At 32.3% G+C, this 20,937-nt stretch overlaps 2 protein-coding genes across 2 annotated transcripts; one reads left to right on the top strand and one right to left on the bottom strand.

The window, feature by feature from the left end:
• The first annotated feature begins 502 nt into the window (after nucleotides 1-502).
• Nucleotides 503-13,186, top strand: LOC147075491 (uncharacterized). Its single transcript, XM_085942451.1, has 3 exons — nucleotides 503-529; nucleotides 8,044-8,214; nucleotides 12,149-13,186. The coding sequence occupies exons 1-3, from the start codon at nucleotides 503-505 to the stop codon at nucleotides 13,184-13,186; spliced, it is 1,236 nt and encodes a 411-aa protein (XP_085798577.1).
• Nucleotides 13,187-13,260: 74 nt separating this feature from the next.
• LOC147075490 (uncharacterized) lies at nucleotides 13,261-17,322 on the bottom strand. Its single transcript, XM_085942450.1, has 3 exons — nucleotides 16,774-17,322; nucleotides 15,834-15,972; nucleotides 13,261-14,201 (listed from the first exon to the last, which is right to left on the bottom strand). Exons 1-3 carry the CDS (start codon nucleotides 17,320-17,322, stop codon nucleotides 13,261-13,263), a joined length of 1,629 nt encoding a protein of 542 aa, XP_085798576.1.
• Nucleotides 17,323-20,937: the final 3,615 nt, after the last annotated feature.

The following is a 20,937-nucleotide window of genomic DNA, read 5'->3' as shown; positions in this document are numbered from 1 at the left end:
ACTATTCAAGTATAATATTCTACTTGATTTGAACAAGATTTCCAATATTCATAGATTTAGTATTGATCCAAACATTGAATATAAAACAGATTGTCTATTGCATTATTCGAAAAACAGGGCATTTGCAGAAAACTTTCTACACACAGATGCCCTTGTAAATAGATTGGAATTTCAACCGATTTATTGGAATCTAAACAAAGTTGATTTTAAATATTACCTAGAAACGGCCCCACATCGTACTAGCTCAAGTAAATTCCCCAGGGAAAGTGTAAACTATAATCTGGACGATGCACAAAAGATGTTTTTAAATATTATTTGCAAACAGGAAAACATTGCGTTTTTTAACGGGATATACGAATTTTTCGCACAAAAGTCTAAAGACATCTATCGGATATCGGCTGAGATCAAACACTACATTGAACTATACGGAGTGAACAAGATCATTCACAAGTACTTATCGTCCCATCTGGATATAGAGCTTTTAGAAAACCTGGATGAAGTAATGATCAAGAAGTTGATTGTGGAAGAGGTACAGATCGATTTGATTTATGAATTTCTTATCAAAAACCATAAAACTTGTCGTGCTAGTGATCCTCAGTGCAATACTTTACTTAACAAATACATTTCATATTTTAATAAGACTGACTTTATTTTTAATTTGCTTACTAAAAAATATGATCTAATTGACGAAATTGAGAATTATATTAACGGAGGATTTGACAAGGAGTTGGTCGGTTGTATCCTTCAAGAACTTTCCCATGGAAATTCAAAGAATGTCTGTGGTATTTTGAAGCAGTTGAATTCTTGGAATGAAAAGTTTTATATAAGTGTTCTTTCGGAAGCTTCTCTTTCAGAAAAGGATTGCTTGGATATCATTGATAGTCATTTGCTAGCGTATGTAACAATAAATTGCCAAGATTCTGATTCCAAACAAATTTCCAAATCCAGACTTTTAAGGAGAATTTGTGAAAATGGATCTATAGATGTTTATAAGAATCTATCACTCCAGTCAAAATACGAATTTTGCACCATTAATCAATGGGCTATGAACAAATTTGCAGACGAATGTAAGGTATTGGTCGAAAATACAATGGATACTTCCTTATCAGAACAGCTGAATTGTTTTCAAATTGCTATTGAGCTGAGCAAACCACTTTCATATATCTTTGATTTATCGATATTGCATAAGAAGAGTAGTTCAGAAGTATGGACTACAAATCCAACTATGTTTATCAAAAAATGGTTTCCTCCATTGCTTAATAGTCTTGAGAGTATCGATCAGATTCTGATATTAACGAATATTTTTAAAGAAGAAAGCCATGCTTATTTTGTAAGGGCATTTCCACAAATAATAGATTTTATTTCAAATTTCTCTGATGATTCAAAGAAAGGAATTTACATTATTGAGAATTTCAATCCAAATAGAGGAGTAAACAAAATAATCAACTTTGATCCACAAAATATCTTTAATGCATCGGAAAGTCATATGTTGGAAAGAATCTCTGCCCTACTACATTATCATTTGAACAACAAATATGTATTGTTTGTTCTGACTGATCAAGTATTTTCTTTCTATCAATATAAAATCAACCATCTCGGAAACAATCTGTTTAAGATGATGGTGCTAAAGTTTATCTGTCCAGATAATTTTACGAAGTTCAATCGTTTAAGATATATTAATTTGATTAAGAATGATCTGAACTCCACAAACAAATATATCATGGAATATGCTCGTAAGAATCTTAACAGATACGACTATTTATCAAGCAATATAATCAACTGCTTTTTCAATGATGCAGCATACAAAGAATATATTTCTGTATTTTCCAACATGACATTTGAAAATGTCCTGCCATTTGACTATGTAAATATTTTTACAAATCTTCTTTTCAGTCGAAGTGAGGTCAATTTATGGATTTTGAGTCATTTATACAACATCATCAGTGACAATGACATCAAACTAATATCAATACTGATTGTCGATCATTGCAATGAGTACATTATTAAAAATTTCTACAATACAGAAGCCATAAGTTCAGCAATATCTGTTTATTTAAACTATTACTTTGAGTGTAGACTGAAGGATGGGGATATTGTGGATGAGAGAGATATGACTCTAGAAAAGCTTCATAAATTCGTAGATATCAGAAATACGTCAAATATATTCAAGCATCTTAAACACTTCAGAATTAGCAAATATCTTATAAACTGTTTAAAGCATAAGAACAATAGTTACGTTAATCATACGGTTATAAAAGAGATAGTTAAGTATTATGATGCAATCGACAAGGTTCCGATAGAGTTCATTGCATGTGCTTGTGAATTGAAGGAGTTTGATCAATATTTGGAGAGCTTCATTCCTATTTTGAAAGGTATGTTTTTGGATGAATCATCGAATCAAATTTCTTCCGATGCTTTGGCTACCATTTATTCCAGAAACCAAACAAAATATAACTCAGAAATTGATCAGTTTTTGATCAGTGCTATATTTAAGTCTGAAAGTTCTGTCAGAATGTCTGTTATAGATGTTACAACCAACCCATTGGTATTGTTCCTGCTACGCTTCGACTATCACTCAGTTTTAAAAAAGAAGGCACAAGACAAATTTAGAAGTATAGTTTCGAATCCCAACAAGGCACTTAAAGAGTTTTATGTGCAGATATTGGATTTGTATGACGATGGATTTATGATGAAAACTTGCTTACATGAGATGGTCTTAAAATATTCCCATTATGTTAGGGATTACTGTGAAAATGGTGGGAAGATGACAATTGACATTTTAGTTGATTCGTTGCCACAGGCATCAAAACTTGATGAAGTTGCAAAATCAGTCTGTATAAAACATCAGAGTTTTATATTATTAAAGCTACTTTATTCCAAAGGCATCAGTTTGATTGATAAGTTTGAGAGTAACTTTTTGGTTGAAGCCATTGCAACTTACTCTACAGTCGAGTATGATATCGAGGAGGCTAAATCAAAAAATGGGAAGATACTTTCAGATATGGCATATGATGTTTATTTGGGTTGCAAGGATTCAAGGCTGTTGAATTTTATCGATGAAAAGAATTTGATGAAGATTTTAGAATCCGATTTCGAGGTTGTAGCCTTTGTAGATTCGAATAAAGAAATTGAGGCAATGCTTTTGAAAATGAATCCCAACCAAACTTTAAATTATTTGAGGACTCCAAGAATAGATTGTGGAAACTTACAGAAAGTGATTAATCGTCTTGTTTTAAATATTGCAGATTCCGATACCCACAAGTTGAATGAAATACTGAATGATCATTACATCAACTATATTAAATATTCCCAGATTTTAGACAAATCGGGCGTTGATTTCAATAAACTGATTAGTTTATTAATAGATGTCGATGATAAGAGATCCTTTGAGTTAATTAGGGCTATGATAGACATCAAATCAAATTATAGAGCAGACTCTATTCCAACCAAATCTTCTGGACTAGAAAACATTTCCATCTCGAGCAGATGTATTGGATATATATTAAGACATTTCCTCAACGATTCTAGGCGAGATGCTTGCTATACCTTGCTCAGGAAGGTTAAGTCTTATGCTGAAGGATATTTCACCATTATTATTGACAATATATTGAGAAGCTGATGGCTGATTTCATTTATATTTTGATTATCGAAATTAAAAATCTGCTCCTCGAAAAAAGAACTATACATAATTAAATACTTTCTTTGTTGATACTATTGTTATTAGAAGGTTTATTCATAATGTAACATGCTATATGCAATTTTGATTAGAAGCTCTTTTTACTTTTAAGTTGTTTTATAAATATGTTTATAGTTATTGATAAACAATTATTTGTTATTTAGAATACTTGATGAGATTGATAAAAATTTATAATTTAGTCAAGACGACGACAGATATATCGCTGACTAGCTGTTTCAATTACATATTCTACTATTAAAAAATTGTTCTTTCATCAATATACAACTTCACTCTGTTTTTGTAAATTAAAATTAATAAACCAAAACCTTCAGTATAATACTCGCCAATCTGATTTCATTCGTTGTGTTTAACTCTCGTATTTTTAATCATACAGCCCACCACAATTTATGAAACTAATCGATTTGCTTAGTTAAAAAGTTACTTTTTGATACACGCTATGCACTAAATCAATAAAATCACAACTAACATTCTGAGCAATAGCAAATATGTTAAATACACCACACTTCGATAGAGTCCAAAATACGAACCTAATCGATTGATTCATAAAGCCACTATCCAAGGTAATATTGACTATTGGCTCGATTATCCTCTTAAATAAATCCTTTACTACTGGAGATTGTTCTTTGGAAGCGTTCCTAAACTCACAATTAGGATTGTCGGAATCGATTCGATCAAATTCCACTAAGAATCCTTCTTTAAACGACTCAATAGTCGGCTCTAACTTCTGCCATATTTGGCCTATGTCAGATGAAAGACTCTTAGTTTGATAGTTTAATACAGTAGAAAGATATTCTCCCTCATCCATCATATCTTTATCGAAATTGTTGCTATCAAAGCATGCACTAACTGTGTTTTCAACGGCAATTAAATTCTCCAGCTTATTTTCAATCGATGGGATTTGGCAATATCTTATCACCGACTTGTGTATTAAATTTATTGAAAAGACTATTCCAAGTGTGATTTGCGAAAAAATTATTCCCCTAAGAAATCTAACTTTCATCAAGAATTCTAGGGGCAAAAAAGTAAACTTCTGAAAATTTATTATTTGAATCATTCTCTATTTCACCTCAATTTTGGAAATATTAGCTGCACTTTAATTATCATCGTCTATAGTCGATTGGTAGTCGCTCTCACCATTTTGGCTATCCTCATATCTTTGGAGTAAATCTTTAGCTTCTATTTTCTTACTTGAAGATACACGGTGCATTAACACCTCATGATCGGGACTATCTGGTTCATTTTCAATGTCTTTCCACAATTTTCTTAAAAGCAACAGGAGTAGAATTAAAACAAACAAGTTGCCATGGAGAATTTGTAAAAAACTACTCTTTTTCATGGAGTAAAAATAAAACAAAACAAAATGAGTCCTTTTATAAATATCTCCTTAATAACTTCCAGGGGAAATTGAAGAAGGTGATATTTTCGGTGTACAACCGAATAAAGGCTCAAAGAGTGAGCCATTAAAATATCCGGTTTAAATATAGATTATTTATGGCCATTCCTAAAATAATTAGCAATATTTCTTCACTACATCTTCTATTATAATTCGCATTTCAGTGAGGTAATCATCAATCATTCCAAATAAAATTATTTAAACCAGCTTAATAAATAACTAGTATTACACTTACAAATATACCCACTTCTAGTAAGAGATCCAATCTATGAAATGTAACTCAGCTTACCATAATTGAAAAATATCTTTTTTAAACTTACTTTGTTCTATTTAAATTATTTTTCCTCCCCCGCTCATGCATCAGACTTCAACCTCCCGGATGACTTCGTATAAAAACCATAGTATTATCCAGCCGATGAGCGAGAATGAAGAAATAGTAAATATCAAGTCGTATGTGGAAGATACAAACCATTATAGCACTGTTCAAACAGATAATAGCCTTCCATTGGGTATTATTCAATTAACACTGTTCAATTTCAAATCATATAAGGATATAACCACTATCCCTTTCAGCCATTTTACAAGTATAATTGGCCCTAATGGTAGTGGAAAATCTAATCTGGTATCTGCTCTGGAATATGTATTAGGAAGTACAAGTAAGGTTATTGGTTTCATTGATAATAATCTGTTGACCAATAATATAGAGGGTAGAACTACTACAGTCAGCTCTACTTTCGTAGAAATTCTTTGTTCACTAGGAAATGGTGATTCAGTCAGCTTTCGTCGTTCTGGGACTACCTTTTTAATAAACACCATGTCTGTTTCTTTCGAAACATATTCTAACACTTTAGGTGCACTGGGGATTACTATGTTATCGATAATAAAGCAGGGAGATATAAACAGTATGGAAATGGCTAGCTCAACAAACTCTCCGTTCAATATAGTTTCTACAATTGATACTATTTCCAATGCTGCTTCATATCGTAACGAATACAATCGTCTATCATCTCAACTCTCTATTGCCAACAGTCGACTTCACAGTATGAATTCTATACGCACCGATATTCTCAAAGATTTGAAAGAAGCAGAACACTCACGTGGAGCGTATGATGAATATATAAGATCTATCTGGGAAAAGGAGGAATTGATAAAGAGTCGCTACTGTTTAGAAATAGAAATCCTAAGGAGGGAACTAGAAGAGATGGAAGCAACTAAAGTAGAGAATATAAATGGCAATGATTATGAATTGCTTAATAGGCAAAAAAATGATATAGTGGATATTAAAAAGGAAATATTAAGAATAAATAAAGCCATATTGGAGAATAAATGGCATGGAAGAGAAACATCCGTAAATACAGAGTTGGAATATAAAACCAATGATTATGGAAGATGTAGTTCATATGATTTTACCGAGCATGAATATATGAAATATGATCAAATATTACCAACTGACAATGTCTCTAACCAAATTGCTTTCAACTCAGCTGACACACTCTTTTCAGCATTGTCTGCAAAGTATTCTACAGAGACTCAGTTACTGCAAGAAAAAATGAATAAAATGATGTTGGAAAACTTTGAAACAATTAATGAAAGAGAGAGGTTAGAGAAGGAGATTGAGAGAGAGAGGAATAAGAAGATATTGGAAAAGAAAAGATTGGATGAAATAGAGACTGAGGTGTCTGAAATAAGTAGGAAAATAGAAGAGAATACTAATAAAAGAGCTGAATCCAGTAACCTAAACACCAATTTTAATTCATCAGAATATGATTTAATTTGTCGAGATCTGCAAATTTCTCTATCAGAACTTTCTTCGGTTACTAGGAATATTATTTACTACGATAGCTGCCAAAAATATCACAAAAATTCGACTAAGCTAAAGGTTCTATCACATAAATTAAGAAATATATTCCCAGCTGTTTTGGGATTGGTTAGCGACTTGGTTGAGCCAATCCAGGAAAAGTATTCTAAAGCGGTAGGCAATATTCTAAGAGGATATGATAGCACTTTGGTGGTTAGAAATGAGAAGACTGTGATAGAGATCGTGAATTATTTGAAAAAAAACAGATTAGGGGTGATGTCTATTTATAGTATTAATAGTGGAGATGATAATAATTTTAATGATACTATTGATGAGAACTACAACAACAACACTATCTGCAACAACGCAGTTAATGAAGAATGCAATAACGTAGCAAATAATGTTATTCCTTTAAATAGTTGTATAAAATGCATGTATCAAGAAATCCAAGATCTCTTTTCTAATGTAGCATTTTCTCACAGTATAAGCTTTGATGGAATTACTTTTGGAAAATATAAGAAAGTTGTCACAATTGATGGAACAATATTCTACAAAAATGGATTGATAACGGGTGGGGACAATACTATTTCTAAAAGTGATACTATGAGTGAAGAGCTAAAGAGGAAATTTCATCTAGAAAGAATTGTTGCAGACTTAAACAATAAGAAGCAGTTGTATTCTCACATTGAAAAAGAGAGAGAGATAATCAAATTGACTGTCGAACTGAATCAAAAAAAAGTAGATTTAGAAAGTGAAAAAGACGAAATAAGCAAACGAATTGCAAGTATCAATGAAGCAACCAATTTGCATATAAGTAAAATTATGGAAGATATTAAAAGTCTACCCTCTACTTTGGAATATGAAAAAGAAAGGAGGGAGTTTAGAGAGAAGATGAAAATATTGGAGTTGGAAGTTTTTGGAGATTTTCTGGGTAAAGTGGGTGTGAAGACGATTAGTGAATATAAACAGAGGAGAAAGTTGGATCAAATGGCATATGAGGAAAGGAGTTGTAATGCTTATGACGAAAAAGAGAATTGCAATCCAAGGAAAAAACCTGATAATGAAAGCGTTCATACCAATAACAATCATTGTGGCATTTCAAATGATTTCGATACCAGCATATTTAATCTTAAAGAATTACTTTTTGAAAAAAAGAAGGAGTTGAAGGACAAGGAACTAGCAATAGAGAGAATACAGAAGATCATTGAGAGTAAGAAGAGAGAGAAGGTTGAATATGAGTTGAGGAAGATTAAGAAGGAAGAGAATTTAAAAGAAAAAATAGAATATGAAAAGATGGAGGTAGAAAAAAAGGGCCGAATAGATGAGGTAATAGTGAAAGTAGAAGAGTTTATGAAAAAGAAAGGCAATTTTTCTATGAATAATATTAGTAGATCCGACAATATTAGCATTCCATTGTTGCAATCTTATTTGATTGCTGTTAGAAATGGTTTATCGTTTGTTAATTCAGCCTTGTTAAAATGTACATCAGTCACTTCTGATACAAGTAGTATTGCGTCCAAATATAACAAGTACAACAGAGAATATGAAAAAGTAAAAAATGAAGTAAAAATATTAAAAGAGCATTTTGGAGAAATTGAAGGAAATAGAAAGGGATTGTTCACGAAATGTTTGGAGAAAGTTAGTGAAGAAGTAAATAAAATATATTCTGAATTGACTAATCAGAATAATATTGATAAGGAACATAGGAGTAATATTGTGGGTAGTGCCGAAGCTAATGCTAATGGTTCAGATCTATTGGAAACCATGAATTCTAATCTATCGGCTTCTTTGGCCAATAACTTCAATCCTATTTCGGCGTATATTTCATTAGCTGGCGATCCTTATAAGACCCATTCTGTAAAATATTACTTAATGCCATTAAATAAGAATTATATAGAGTATTCCAATTTATCTGGTGGAGAGAAGTCGATTGCACACTTGGCTTTCATTCTAGCCGTGAATCGATTTAAAAAGTCAAAGGTATTTATTTTTGATGAAATTGATTCTGCATTAGACAAGGAAAATGTAGAAAAAATAATACGATTTATTAAAAGAGACAGAGTATCTCAGTTTATAGTTGTAAGCCACAAGAATCAGCTATACAAGAATAGTGATACACTGGTTGGAGTATACAGCAATCAACAAAACAAAGGGAGTAAAATCTTAACCATTAGATTATAATAAATCATTAAGGACTATTTTTCTCTGGAGTTCATTGGACACCGAATTTTTATTTTGTATAAAATATTTTCCCCTATGGATTCTAAATTCAAGCTCATTGGTGAGGGCTCTTTTTATAAAGTATACAGAACAATGAACAATACTGTAGTCAGGCTGAGCAAAAATATGTTCCGAGTTAATGAAAATGAACTCTCCCTACTTTCAAATTTAAGCTCAGTCTATGTAAATAAAATGATTAAATATAAAATTATCCAAAACTGGAGTAAAACACAAAAATTGTATAGAAACCAAATTGTTTACGAAATGGAAGCTGCTGAATGTAATCTGGTGAATTATTTTGATCAAATCAACACAACGATTGGTAACATGAATACCATATCTACTAGGTTAGAACCAATATGGTTTTTCATCTTAAAATTTCACCTGAAAAATGCTAAATACATAAAGGAGGTGGAGAAACAGGATTCTATAGCTCCAGATAACAATCAACTATCTGATAATTCAAGCATACTCACTGATCCATTTACCGATGAACTAATTGAACATAAGTCTGAAATATTACTAGAAAGTAGTGAAGAATGTTTGGACGAATTTGATTTACCAATGGTCAGTTGTTACGAAATGTTTATCCACTTCGCAAAGGAATATCACTGCAATAAAATCATTGTTTTGATTCTATGCAATTTAGTATGCTCAATATCAGCAGCCCTTGAGTATCTACACCTAAATAAGGTTATTCATATGGATATAAAACCAGCAAATATTTTGATTAAAAAACTTTCAGAAAATCCTCTAGACGTTGATACACAAAATAATACCAAATCGTCAAATAATCACCCGAGTTTCATGAGTGAATGCAACGAATTTGATATTCTCAATGCACCTCACTATTTCATACTCTGTGATTTGAATATTTCACAATTTAATGAGGGGTTTGTGGACTTAGATGGGGATCCTAAATATATGGCTCCTGAAATTCTCAGAAACAGAGCATATTTTACCAGTGATGTTTATTCCTTAGGTTTGATAATTTTGGAATATTTCCCAGAAAGTATTTCTAAAACCCATTTTATTGATTCAATGGTTAACAAGCATCATTCCAGAAGACCAACAGCAGCACAGGTTAAAGACTATTTTCTAACACTAATGGAAAAAATTGTCAGCATTTGAATTGGTCGATACAATATTTCATGTATTGGAACCACTGATTAGATGAGTGCATCGATAATATTTGTTGAATCAAAGCTGATATACGAGAAAATCAGACTGCTGAAGTTTGTGTTTTCTTTCAATTCTTTCTAGCATTTAAATTGATTATGATGTATATTAATAATATTGTTAATCCACAAGTATTTCAGGGAAATATTATACTAAAATAGAGGCTTTTGTTTTGGAGTCTCCCTCTATGGTATATATATGGTTTCTTACATGCACCTATTTGCAAATATTAATTAATGCAACTCAGACAAAAGAATTCCAGTTTTTTCATAGCATATCTGATTGATACGATATTTAAAATAGTTTTATGAATAAAATAATCATGTATGTTCATAGATACATCGACTAGCATATCTCTGTTCATATATATGCAGCCTGATTATTTTAGCCCCAATTCTTATGGGTCATGCTGTATTCGTTTTTGGAGCCGCAGGGGCTGGGAAAACTACATTTTGCAGAAATTTAAAGGAAAGAGGACAAGATAGAAACATAAAACTAATTAATCTGGATCCTGCTCAAGAGCATGCTTCGGAGTATGACTGTGATTTGTGTGATTTTATTACAGTTGAAGAAGTAATGGAAAGCAGTGATTTTGGGCCAAACGGAGCACTTTTCTTTGCTTTAAAAGAAATGGTTGAAAACATAGATGAGCTTAATTTAGATGAATTTGAAGACGAGTACTTTGTATTTGACTGTCCGGGCCAAATAGAACTGTTCCTACATTCAAACATATTAATCGATGTGGTTAATAATATAAAGAGATTTTCGAAAGTGGCTATAGTCTACCTTACCGATGCATCAAATTTCATGATACCAAATAAAATACTATACAGCTCTCTATGTGCTACAATTTGCATGGGCAGGTTTCTATTTCCTGTTCTGAATGTAGTTTCCAAGGCTGAGATGCTTGATGAGGATACTTTGGAAATGATTTTAGAAGGGGAGGGGATTTTAAGTGACAATTTGTTAAGGTCTAACAGTAGCAATAGAAAATTAAATGAAACCATCGTAGATTATGTCAATGCAAATGGAATGATGGATTTTATTCCACTCGACTGGTCCAACGAAGATCATGTTCAAAAAATATATTTACATTTAGATAATATATTGCAAAGAATGGATGATGTGGAACCCAAAGAGAATCTGACTCGTGAGGAATAAGCTAATTAAATTTATTATATTGATAATAGAAAGTTATTGTTTTTTCAGTATAATATTAAAGGAATAAGCTAAAAATTATCGAGCATAGCCTACTCATGATCGAATTAATAACTGCAACACTTATGAACAAAGTCTGATACCTGAAGGCAATTATTATACAAAGAGGAATATTTAAAATGTTATTCTGAGTTAGTTGTAGCTTCATTATATCAGAATAATCTTTTAAGCTACTAAAGATATCTAACACTTATTTCAATTTTTTCACCAGCTCTTTTTTGTTTCCCCTGAAATGGAACTATTGGAATTTCAAAAACTTGAAAAAAAGTGGAAATCTACCAACGCAACTGAGGTCATTGATATTGCATTGTACTTTAAGAATGGGGAAGTGGTTATTGTCAATGAGGAACACAGACAATTTTTACTAGAGAACCGGGCAAAAGGGATTCATGGTGAAGTGTTTGTGAAAGAAAGAACAATCCTTGTAGGTGCAGGTGAAATTTCTCCAAATATCTTCACTACTGAAACTGCATTTAACATTCAAAAATCTATGAAGCATGTTTATAACAAGTTAAAATCTTTTGGATGTGTGAAGGTACAATTTCAACAAGATGGAATCCTTAGCCACCAAATAGAACATTTAATTTTAAGGAATGCAATCTATGGATTGATCCTTTCAAGCTATTCCTATGATTTCCTGCAGAAGAAAAAAGATACTGTCGAATTTTCCTTAACCACTCCAAGTGAATTTGATGAGGTTGTGAAGATTGCTTTTGCACAGAACTTTGCAAGATTTTTGGGGGATACACCTGCCAATTTGATGACACCGGCACATTTTGCAAGATATACTGAAGAATATCTGAAGAATGAAGAGAATATTGAAATTAACATTTTGGGCAAAAAGGATCTAGAAGAGCTAAGCATGGGATTGATGCTTGGAGTGAATGAAGGAAGTACCCAAGAGCCTAAGCTGGTTACTCTGAGATACTCAGGTGACAATTCAACTGAGACAGTTAAGCTAGCTTTGGTTGGAAAGGGTGTAACCTTTGATACAGGTGGTATCTCACTAAAGCCACCCGCAGGAATGGCAGCAATGAAATTTGATATGATGGGTGCAGCGTCAATGCTTGCTACTTTTAAACTGATTGCAGAGATGAAACTGTCCATAAATGTTACAGCCACACTCCCAATGGTTGAAAATATGCCCAGTGGATGTGCTACCAAGCCTGGTGATGTGCATGTTGGAAGATCTGGAATTTCTGTGGAGGTGGATAATACAGATGCTGAAGGAAGATTAATACTTGCAGATGCTCTTACTTATGCCCAAGAAACCAAGCCAGAATATATTATTGATACAGCCACGCTTACAGGTGCTATGGTAGTCTCATTAGGAAATTTATATGGTGGATTTTTCAGTAATGATGAATCATTTGCTTCGCTCGTTTCCAAAAGTTCGGAATCCATCCATGAGTTGTTGTGGAGAATGCCCTTGTCAGACTTCTATAGAAATTCAATGAAATCACATGTTGCAGACATTAATAACATGGGCGGTAAGGGTGCTGGGTCAGCAAAAGCAGCTATCTTCTTAAAGGAATTTATTAATAAAGGGACCAAATGGGCTCATTTTGATATTGCCGGGCTTATGAATGAGGCATATCTGAAAGAGGTTTATGGAGATGGTGCAACTGGTAGGCCAATACCTGTGTTCATTGAATTAGCAAAGAATTTACAAGATAATTAAATTTCCTAGAAAAAGCCAGTACCTTAATATATTTTATGTATAGCTAATATTTTTAAATAGAGAATTCACTTTTATTATTTATAAATTGATTCTTTCTCAATGTATGAGGTCCCTGACGTATCTCTTTCAAGACGATAGAAATATTCCGTACCACATCTATTAAGCATTTGCACAAAATCTTCATCATGTGTAATTATAATAAGCTGTACATTACCTCTATCATTGATTAAATTTGATAATGTCTGAGCTAAACTCTCAATATTTTCCCTATCGAGGTTTGTCGTGGGCTCATCTAATGCTAGGATATTACAGTTGTTGGAGAAAGAGTCTGAAAGAGCCAATCGAATCAAAATACTGGCAATCATTTTTTGACCTGCTGACGATCTGCCTCGCATATCTAACTCTACTCCATTTTTAATCATATTAATTTTATAATTGTAAGCCCTTGTATCCGAGCTTTCCGATCTCAGCTCTATATAGTCAATGTCATTTCCCTTGTATGTACTAGTCCACAGATCTCTCAAACTACTGTTTACTTCCGCAATTTTTGAGCTGTGAAAATCTACTATAGCCTTATCAAGTGCATTTATACATTTATCTAAATCCTCGATGCTCAACTCAATTATTTTCAACTGAATTAGACATGTAGCATACTTTTCGGAAATATTTTGATAATTGTTCTCAATATCATTCTCGACAGACTTAATGGAATTATGGATTTGCTTAATCTCCCCCTTAATAAGGTTTTCACAAGCCACAATCTTATCATACTTCTCTGCCTTGTTATCCAATAACTCTGTATTTTCAATAAAATCATTCATATCAAATTCATTCAACTCCTTTTCAATTTTTTGTAATTTACTCTGAGCCTTGATCAACTTCACATTTTCTTCAATATTTCTCAATGTTTTATTTTTAGACTCTAGAAGTCTATTGGTTTGAATGAACAAACTTTTTTTGGCATCAACAACATTCCTTAATTTATTAAAAATCTCTTCATCTGAGAGTTTAGAAACTAAAATTTTCAATTCACCAAACATGCCAAGTGTATTGAATATTTCGAGAATACTTGGATCAATATCCTCGACTTCGTAGCTAATTTTCACTAGATCATCTATGGTCTCTTTGAGCTGATTAATATGAATTCTATCACATTCAGTCTTGTGTGTTAAAGAATCTACATTTTCAATCTTAATTTTAGTCTCTGCTTTGGCTTTTATAAAGGACAACTGCATCTTGTTGATTTTAATGAGCTCATTATTTATTTCTTCTTCTAACTCTTCAAATTCGACTTTTTCAATCCCTTGATTTTCTTTAATCAGCCTCTGAACCTCCTCAATTATTCTTCTATTCTCTTTTTCTTCTTCAACGACAAGTTTTATTTTTTCTAATTTTGAAATCTCTACATTTTTTTCGTTTAATTTCTTTTTTGTGTTGCCAATTTTGTCTTTAAAAGAACAAATCTTCTTATCTATCTCGTGCATTCCTCCTTGGAAATGAAAGTCACTTAACCTACTTAGGGCCACTACCTCTTCATTCAGCTTGTTTAATTCATTTAAAAGCTGGTTCGACTTGTGATATCTTTCTGACATTGCAATAATATTCTCGCGCAGTATTTCTATCTCTGCTTCTTTTAATTTCAAGTGATTAGCAATTGCATTTTTCATAAGCTTGAAATTCGGTATTTTGGAGAAATTGATTGAAGGGTTGTTGATTGAATTTGGAACTGCACAGTCTTCTAGTTTTAGACTACCAAACTCTTCTATAATAATTTCTATATTTTCAAAATATGAATATCTCATCTCATTTAATTTCGTAATAATTGAGTTTTTCTGTTCTATCTTCAGATTCCAAGCTTTTATATTGTTCATTTCAAATTCCAACTTTTCTTTCATACTCTCATTCTCCAAAAGCTTTTCTGGTATTTTATTGATTTCATTCCCCAATTTTTGAATAAATATGGCCTTTTGATCAGCTTCAAAAGACTTACCACAAAGTGGACATTCTTCATTTTGGCAGCCTACTCTTTGAAAATCCTCATAAATTGCTGCAGAATTTGCTATTGTATGGATATTATTTGACAAGCCTTGAAGTTGTATTTGCAAATATTCGTATTCTTTTATAGCTTCTGTGCTCAATGGAAGAGTAAGATGCTGAGTGTCATCGTCTAAATCTTTCCCAAGTTCTTCGGATTCAAAAAGAAATTTGATTTTGGCATTATGGATCTCATTTTGATCAATTAATAGTGTAATGTATTGATTTTTATCAAGTTGAGTTTTGAGATCCGTGTTTTTTGCTTTTAAATCAATCTCTAGTGCTTGAATCTGCTCCCACAATTTCTGAATTGCCACTTTATTATAGTACTTAGGTTCACTTCCATCAAAGCTTAGATCTGCAAACAACTCATCTTCAATTTCAGCAACTCTTTTCAAAATAGAGTTCATTCTGAAGTCATTATGTGAAATTTTGTATGATGCATCAAGAATTATCTGATATTCCTCGGTCAGTTCATCTAAGGTAATCTCCAAATCCATTTGTCCATCTTTATCAATGCAAATGCCGGAATCAAAGACTTCGGCAATATAATCTGGTGAGGCTGTATCAATTCCAAGTACAAAAGAGATTTCCTCATTGGTTTTTATTTTACGATGAATGTTTTTGTCTATATATTCTTGATTCTGTCTGATAGTCTTCTCGATAGTTTTGACCTGGCTTTTTTTAATAGCCAGATTTTCACCTTTCTTCTTAACATTCTCTTGCATTTCTAAAATATCCTTTTCAACAACCTGGAAAATTTTCTGTGATTTATCCCTAATCTCATCCTTTTCACATTGGAATTCTCTTTCCAAGAATTTTACAATTTCATTTGTATTCTTTTCGTATTCAATTATATTCTTTTCTTTATTTTCAACTTCTCTTAAAAGCTCATCACATTTTGTTTTTCTTTCCAACAGTTTATGCCTAAGAATACAAATTTTGTTAAAGCCTTTTTCTATATTTTCTAAATTAATTTGATGTAATTTGGTTGTAATGTCTTTAATCTCCAAAGAAGTACTCTCATACAGCTTTTTAAGAGTCTTTATTTTTTCATGAATTGTAAATTCTTCAAAAGTTGTATGGACTGCATTTTCAGTGGCAAATACTCTATCTTCTTCAGATTGATCTTTTTTATAAGAATTTCTGTCAGCGATTAGGAGATTTGCAACTTCATTATCTCCTATATTCTCTTTGTTAGGTGCTTCGCTTTGATTTGATTTATAGAATTGAATGACTTTTCCATTAAAATCATTAATAAATTCCCTGCAAACTGATTCCTCACTTTTAAGAATTCTGTGATTTTGTTCAATCTTTTTCATAACGGATAATTTTTCTCGAATAGATACTATGTTCTTTTCTAGCTGTATCTTTTCTCTTGTAAAACTATTTAGTTCATCATGTTTTCCCATCAGCTCATCCTCAATTCTCCCTTTAATACCCAATTTTTCGTCCCTTTTGCTCTTATCCTTGTATAAAAACGATAGTTCTTGTGTTTTTAATTTTAAATCGGAATTCAGTTCTTTTTTTGTAGCTTTTAAGCCTAGAAGTGCTTTGTTATATTTCGTACTACAAAATATATCGTCAAGTTTCTTTTTCATTGTGCATGGATCTCCCAATGGCCATGTACTTTCATCCTGGTGACAAAATATTACATTTTGTAGAATACTCGGGTTTACACCCATATTTTCAGGCACCATTCTGTCCATATCCGTGATCTTATTAGCAATTAGATGCCCTTTACTTTCATTAAACATAGTACAGTCTAGAGTCCTCTGTTCCATTTTTATCTTTTTGAGAGTAGATTGGATAGACTTTGTACAGGTAATCTGTTCATCTGAATCATTTAGGAATTTTAATCCAATGTTTGCTCTCACATCGATTTCTCCTGCCATTTTTGGATCGTGAATAAAAGCTCCTCCACGAGAGTTTGGGGGAAGTTCCCCGGTAGTCACATATTTTAAGCATTCTATAATTGTGGTTTTTCCAGTTCCATTAGCACCAACAATCAACGTAAGGGGAGTTGCAAATTCCAATGTATTTTCTCGTTTTGATGAAAAAGATCTTATTCCTTGGACTGAGAGATGTAATATTTTTGTCATTTGGGGCAATTTTCAACATATTCTGAAATATGTCTGTAAAGGCGTAATTTACCAAGTCCAAATGGCAGTTCTTTTGAACAATAGTATATAGTTTGAATTTTCATGTGATAGTTTCAACCCCTATGAATTCAAGACGAGTCATTGAGGACTCCTTGGACAATGAAGTTTCCGAAAGTCCCGTAGAATCAAGAACAAACTCGGAAAAGAATATAGAAAACAGTGGATCACCCCATAACGACCATACCTCTAATATTTTCGATGATGCTATCCAGTTGCACTCAAATGGTAACACTGAAAATGAAGAAAGTAATAAATCTACCAAAAGAGTTAAGAAATCAGCCAAAAAACCTAAAAATGAACTAGATATTGAAAAGTATGCTGCTACACTGATAGATAATATGAGAGATATATACAAAATGGACAAAGAACTCAGTGAGAAAGGATTGCCAGCCGTACAGAAGATAGAAAATATTGACAATATTGCCACGAGAATTCAGAATAAAAGTACTCAAGAAGAATGCATTAGAATGGGGATGCTTACAGAAATAAGAATATGGCTCGAGCCATTGCCTGACAACTCTCTGCCAAGCATGAAGGTCAAGAAGGAATTGCTGAATGCTCTTTATAATACCTATGTGAGTAAACATGATCTTCTCCAAAGTCAATTGGGTAAAATTGTACATTTTTATTCTAAAAACCCAAAAGAAAGTATTGATATTCGAAGAGCCGCTAAAGCAGTTGTTAGCAAGTGGAAGACGATGATAATAAGAGAAGAGCAGGAGTATTAAATAAATTAAAGTATCATATGCATGCATCTTGGGCTTTAGTTTGCGAATATTTTCAGGATTAAAGACTTGGGATTATTAATATCTTTTCTATTGCGAAGATACTAATATTATTGTTTGAATACTATACAAAGAATAATTCTCAGGTTGCCAAGCATCGGATTTGTAAATTTGAACTAAAATGGTGTAATTCTTGATTCTCCATCTGGGGATTGTCTTCTTCCAACTCAAATACCCATACTGTGATAATGTTATAGCTGGAATTATCTTTCTCATTAGCTAGGTAGCCTTGGTTTGTACAAAGAACATCTAATAATTTTCTTGTTTATGCAAATAATTCCTGTTGAACCCATAGAAATGGCTCATAAAAAAAAGTTAATAATATTTAAGAATAAAAATCTTACAAAAACCAATAAACCGAGGACAAAAAACCATGATATCCCTACGCTATCGATCCAGGATTTAGAATCACCTGTCGAAACTATTTTTAGCAAAAAATATTCCACAACATCGGATATCGACATGGTATCTAACAATAAAAAAACTAGTGGTGGTTCAGGTGCAGAAAGCAATAAACATACAGTATTAGATCCTGAGGAATATGGGCGTGAATCAAAAGTTTCTGAAGATCATTTAACTTCCTCTGCACCCACAATCAACTTGTTCAAAAAAATAAATGTAAATATTCCCTCAATAGGCAAAAACAAGAATTCAGCCAAATTGAATGAAGCCAATGGGTCGGGTGGCAAAGCTGAAAAGTCAAATCTGGTTGTATGCTTAAAAGACTGGAAAGATCTATATCAAAACACAGAATCAGAATACGACAATAAGAATGATATGAAAGACTCGAAGAATATTATAGAGAGCTATGACGACAGAGAAAAAAGTATCATCACCAGTAATTCATCAGAACAAAAGTCCAAACCTGTTGATTTGAATAATATCCTCGAATCATTTAAAACAATAAAGGATGATTTTTCTGATCAAAACAAAGATACTTTTGAGATGCTCACTGCTTCTTTTAACAACTACATTTGTGGAAATTGCAGTGTAATGGATAGTGACAATGTGCTGTGCAATGAAATACTTTCGGTGCTTCTAGAATTTGTTCCCACAACATACTTTCATTTCTGCTCAACCTCTGTTGTATCGGTTTTGCACTCTGCGCTTCTAAAATATGCACCATTTGATTTGTCCATTAAACTTAGGGCTTTTGATGTTCTTCTTAACATAGTTAGTCCTATGCTGTTGTTTGATGCCATTTTATCGATTTATTCTGAAACAGACAATGTATATGTTGATGAATCAGGCCTCGAAAAGTGTTTGTTGAGAAATTACTTGTTAATTAGGATTATTCAATATTCGCTTTCAAAAATGAATACCAAACTAAGCATCAAATGTAAAAATATATCGAGGTCTAAAAATAGTTCTGTAGCATTTGACCATGAGTGTGCCACGAACAAGCCATTGACAATTGAAAACATTCTGGATTTGTGCGAGTCATCGCTAACATGCCCTCCATTTTACGAATTTCTCGGAACTCTAATCAATTCTGCAATTTTCTCACATTATTTTGTTGACATTGTATCCTTCTTACTTATATATGTTAATTCCTGGCTTAGAACAGCAAAAGGAAACCTAAATTCGATTCCTAAATTAAAAGATATTTCAGAAATGGAAGACAAATTTATTGGAGTAATTATTCGCATATATCCAGTGATTTACAAGGTTTTGTGCAGTGGAAATGTCAAGAAAAAAAATGATTGTGACAGATCTCCAAATACTAAATTACAAATTGAGAAAGATAATCAAGAGGGCTACGATACAACCCATATGCCCAAGTTAACTATTCATGCTGTAGTGTTTGATCTATTTAACTCCACAAGTATCAGTAAAATATTAATTTCCACATATAGGAGAATTTTCTATTTTTTCTTATCAAAAAATCGATCTTTTTGCAGAAAGTTACAAATATTTCCAATTTTTACAAAAAAGGAGCATTATTACATTTACAAATATATTGTGGGAAATAATACTAATAGCACTATTCCAGTATTAATTTCAATATTTGGACAGTTAGATCCTGAATATTTATTAAGAGAGTTAGAAATAAACCCTTGCCGTATTCTGTTGGAGTGTCTATTAAAAGAAAAGGTAGCAAGGATGGTAGTTGCAGATTATGAAAAAATCCAAGATTATAGGCTTTATTATGATGAAACGACACAACATGCTGAACCCATTGGTACCAATCACTCGACTGTGAATTCTAAAGTCACTCCTGAAGTGTACTATAGTATCTTATACAAAAACTATTTCGTACTATTAGAAAAATATAGAATGCCATTTGTTATTCCTGTCAAGTATCCTGATATTTTTGCAATACAGTTTAACAGGCTACCCACCTATTTCAAGGTGGATATTATAATACTTGAGTCTTTTAAAGGAATGAGCATTTTAACAAATGTAGCTAAATTTATCAGAGCTGATTTAGAAAGTATACTACATCCTAAGATCAACAATTCCAATGATAGAGATAACTCCATTACTGATCGTAACAATACAGGCACTCAGTTACTAGCAACCTCTATAGAAATTCTTAATATGATCCCATTTGTTATAAATTCCAATTCTTTAGTTAATGAAGGCTTGGATGTGGTGGACTTTGTGGGTCTTTTTTTGGATAATCCTACCACTCTTCTCAACAGAAAGTATATCACATTTTATAATGCACTCCTATATGCTATTCTCCCCTTGCAACTGAATAGCTCTTTAAGCAATAGAATTATTAAAGAATTAAGGAAATTGGTCTATTATAAAGAATATGTCAAGG

Source organism: Rhyacophila brunnea, unplaced genomic scaffold (assembly GCF_057557595.1).
Source record: "Rhyacophila brunnea isolate RB1 unplaced genomic scaffold, BYU_Rbru_1.0 scaffold_144, whole genome shotgun sequence".
NCBI classification, from domain to species: domain Eukaryota; kingdom Metazoa; phylum Arthropoda; class Insecta; order Trichoptera; family Rhyacophilidae; genus Rhyacophila; species Rhyacophila brunnea.
The sequence above is the reverse complement of the archived record's forward strand: the minus strand, read 5'-3'. Positions and strand labels throughout refer to the sequence as shown.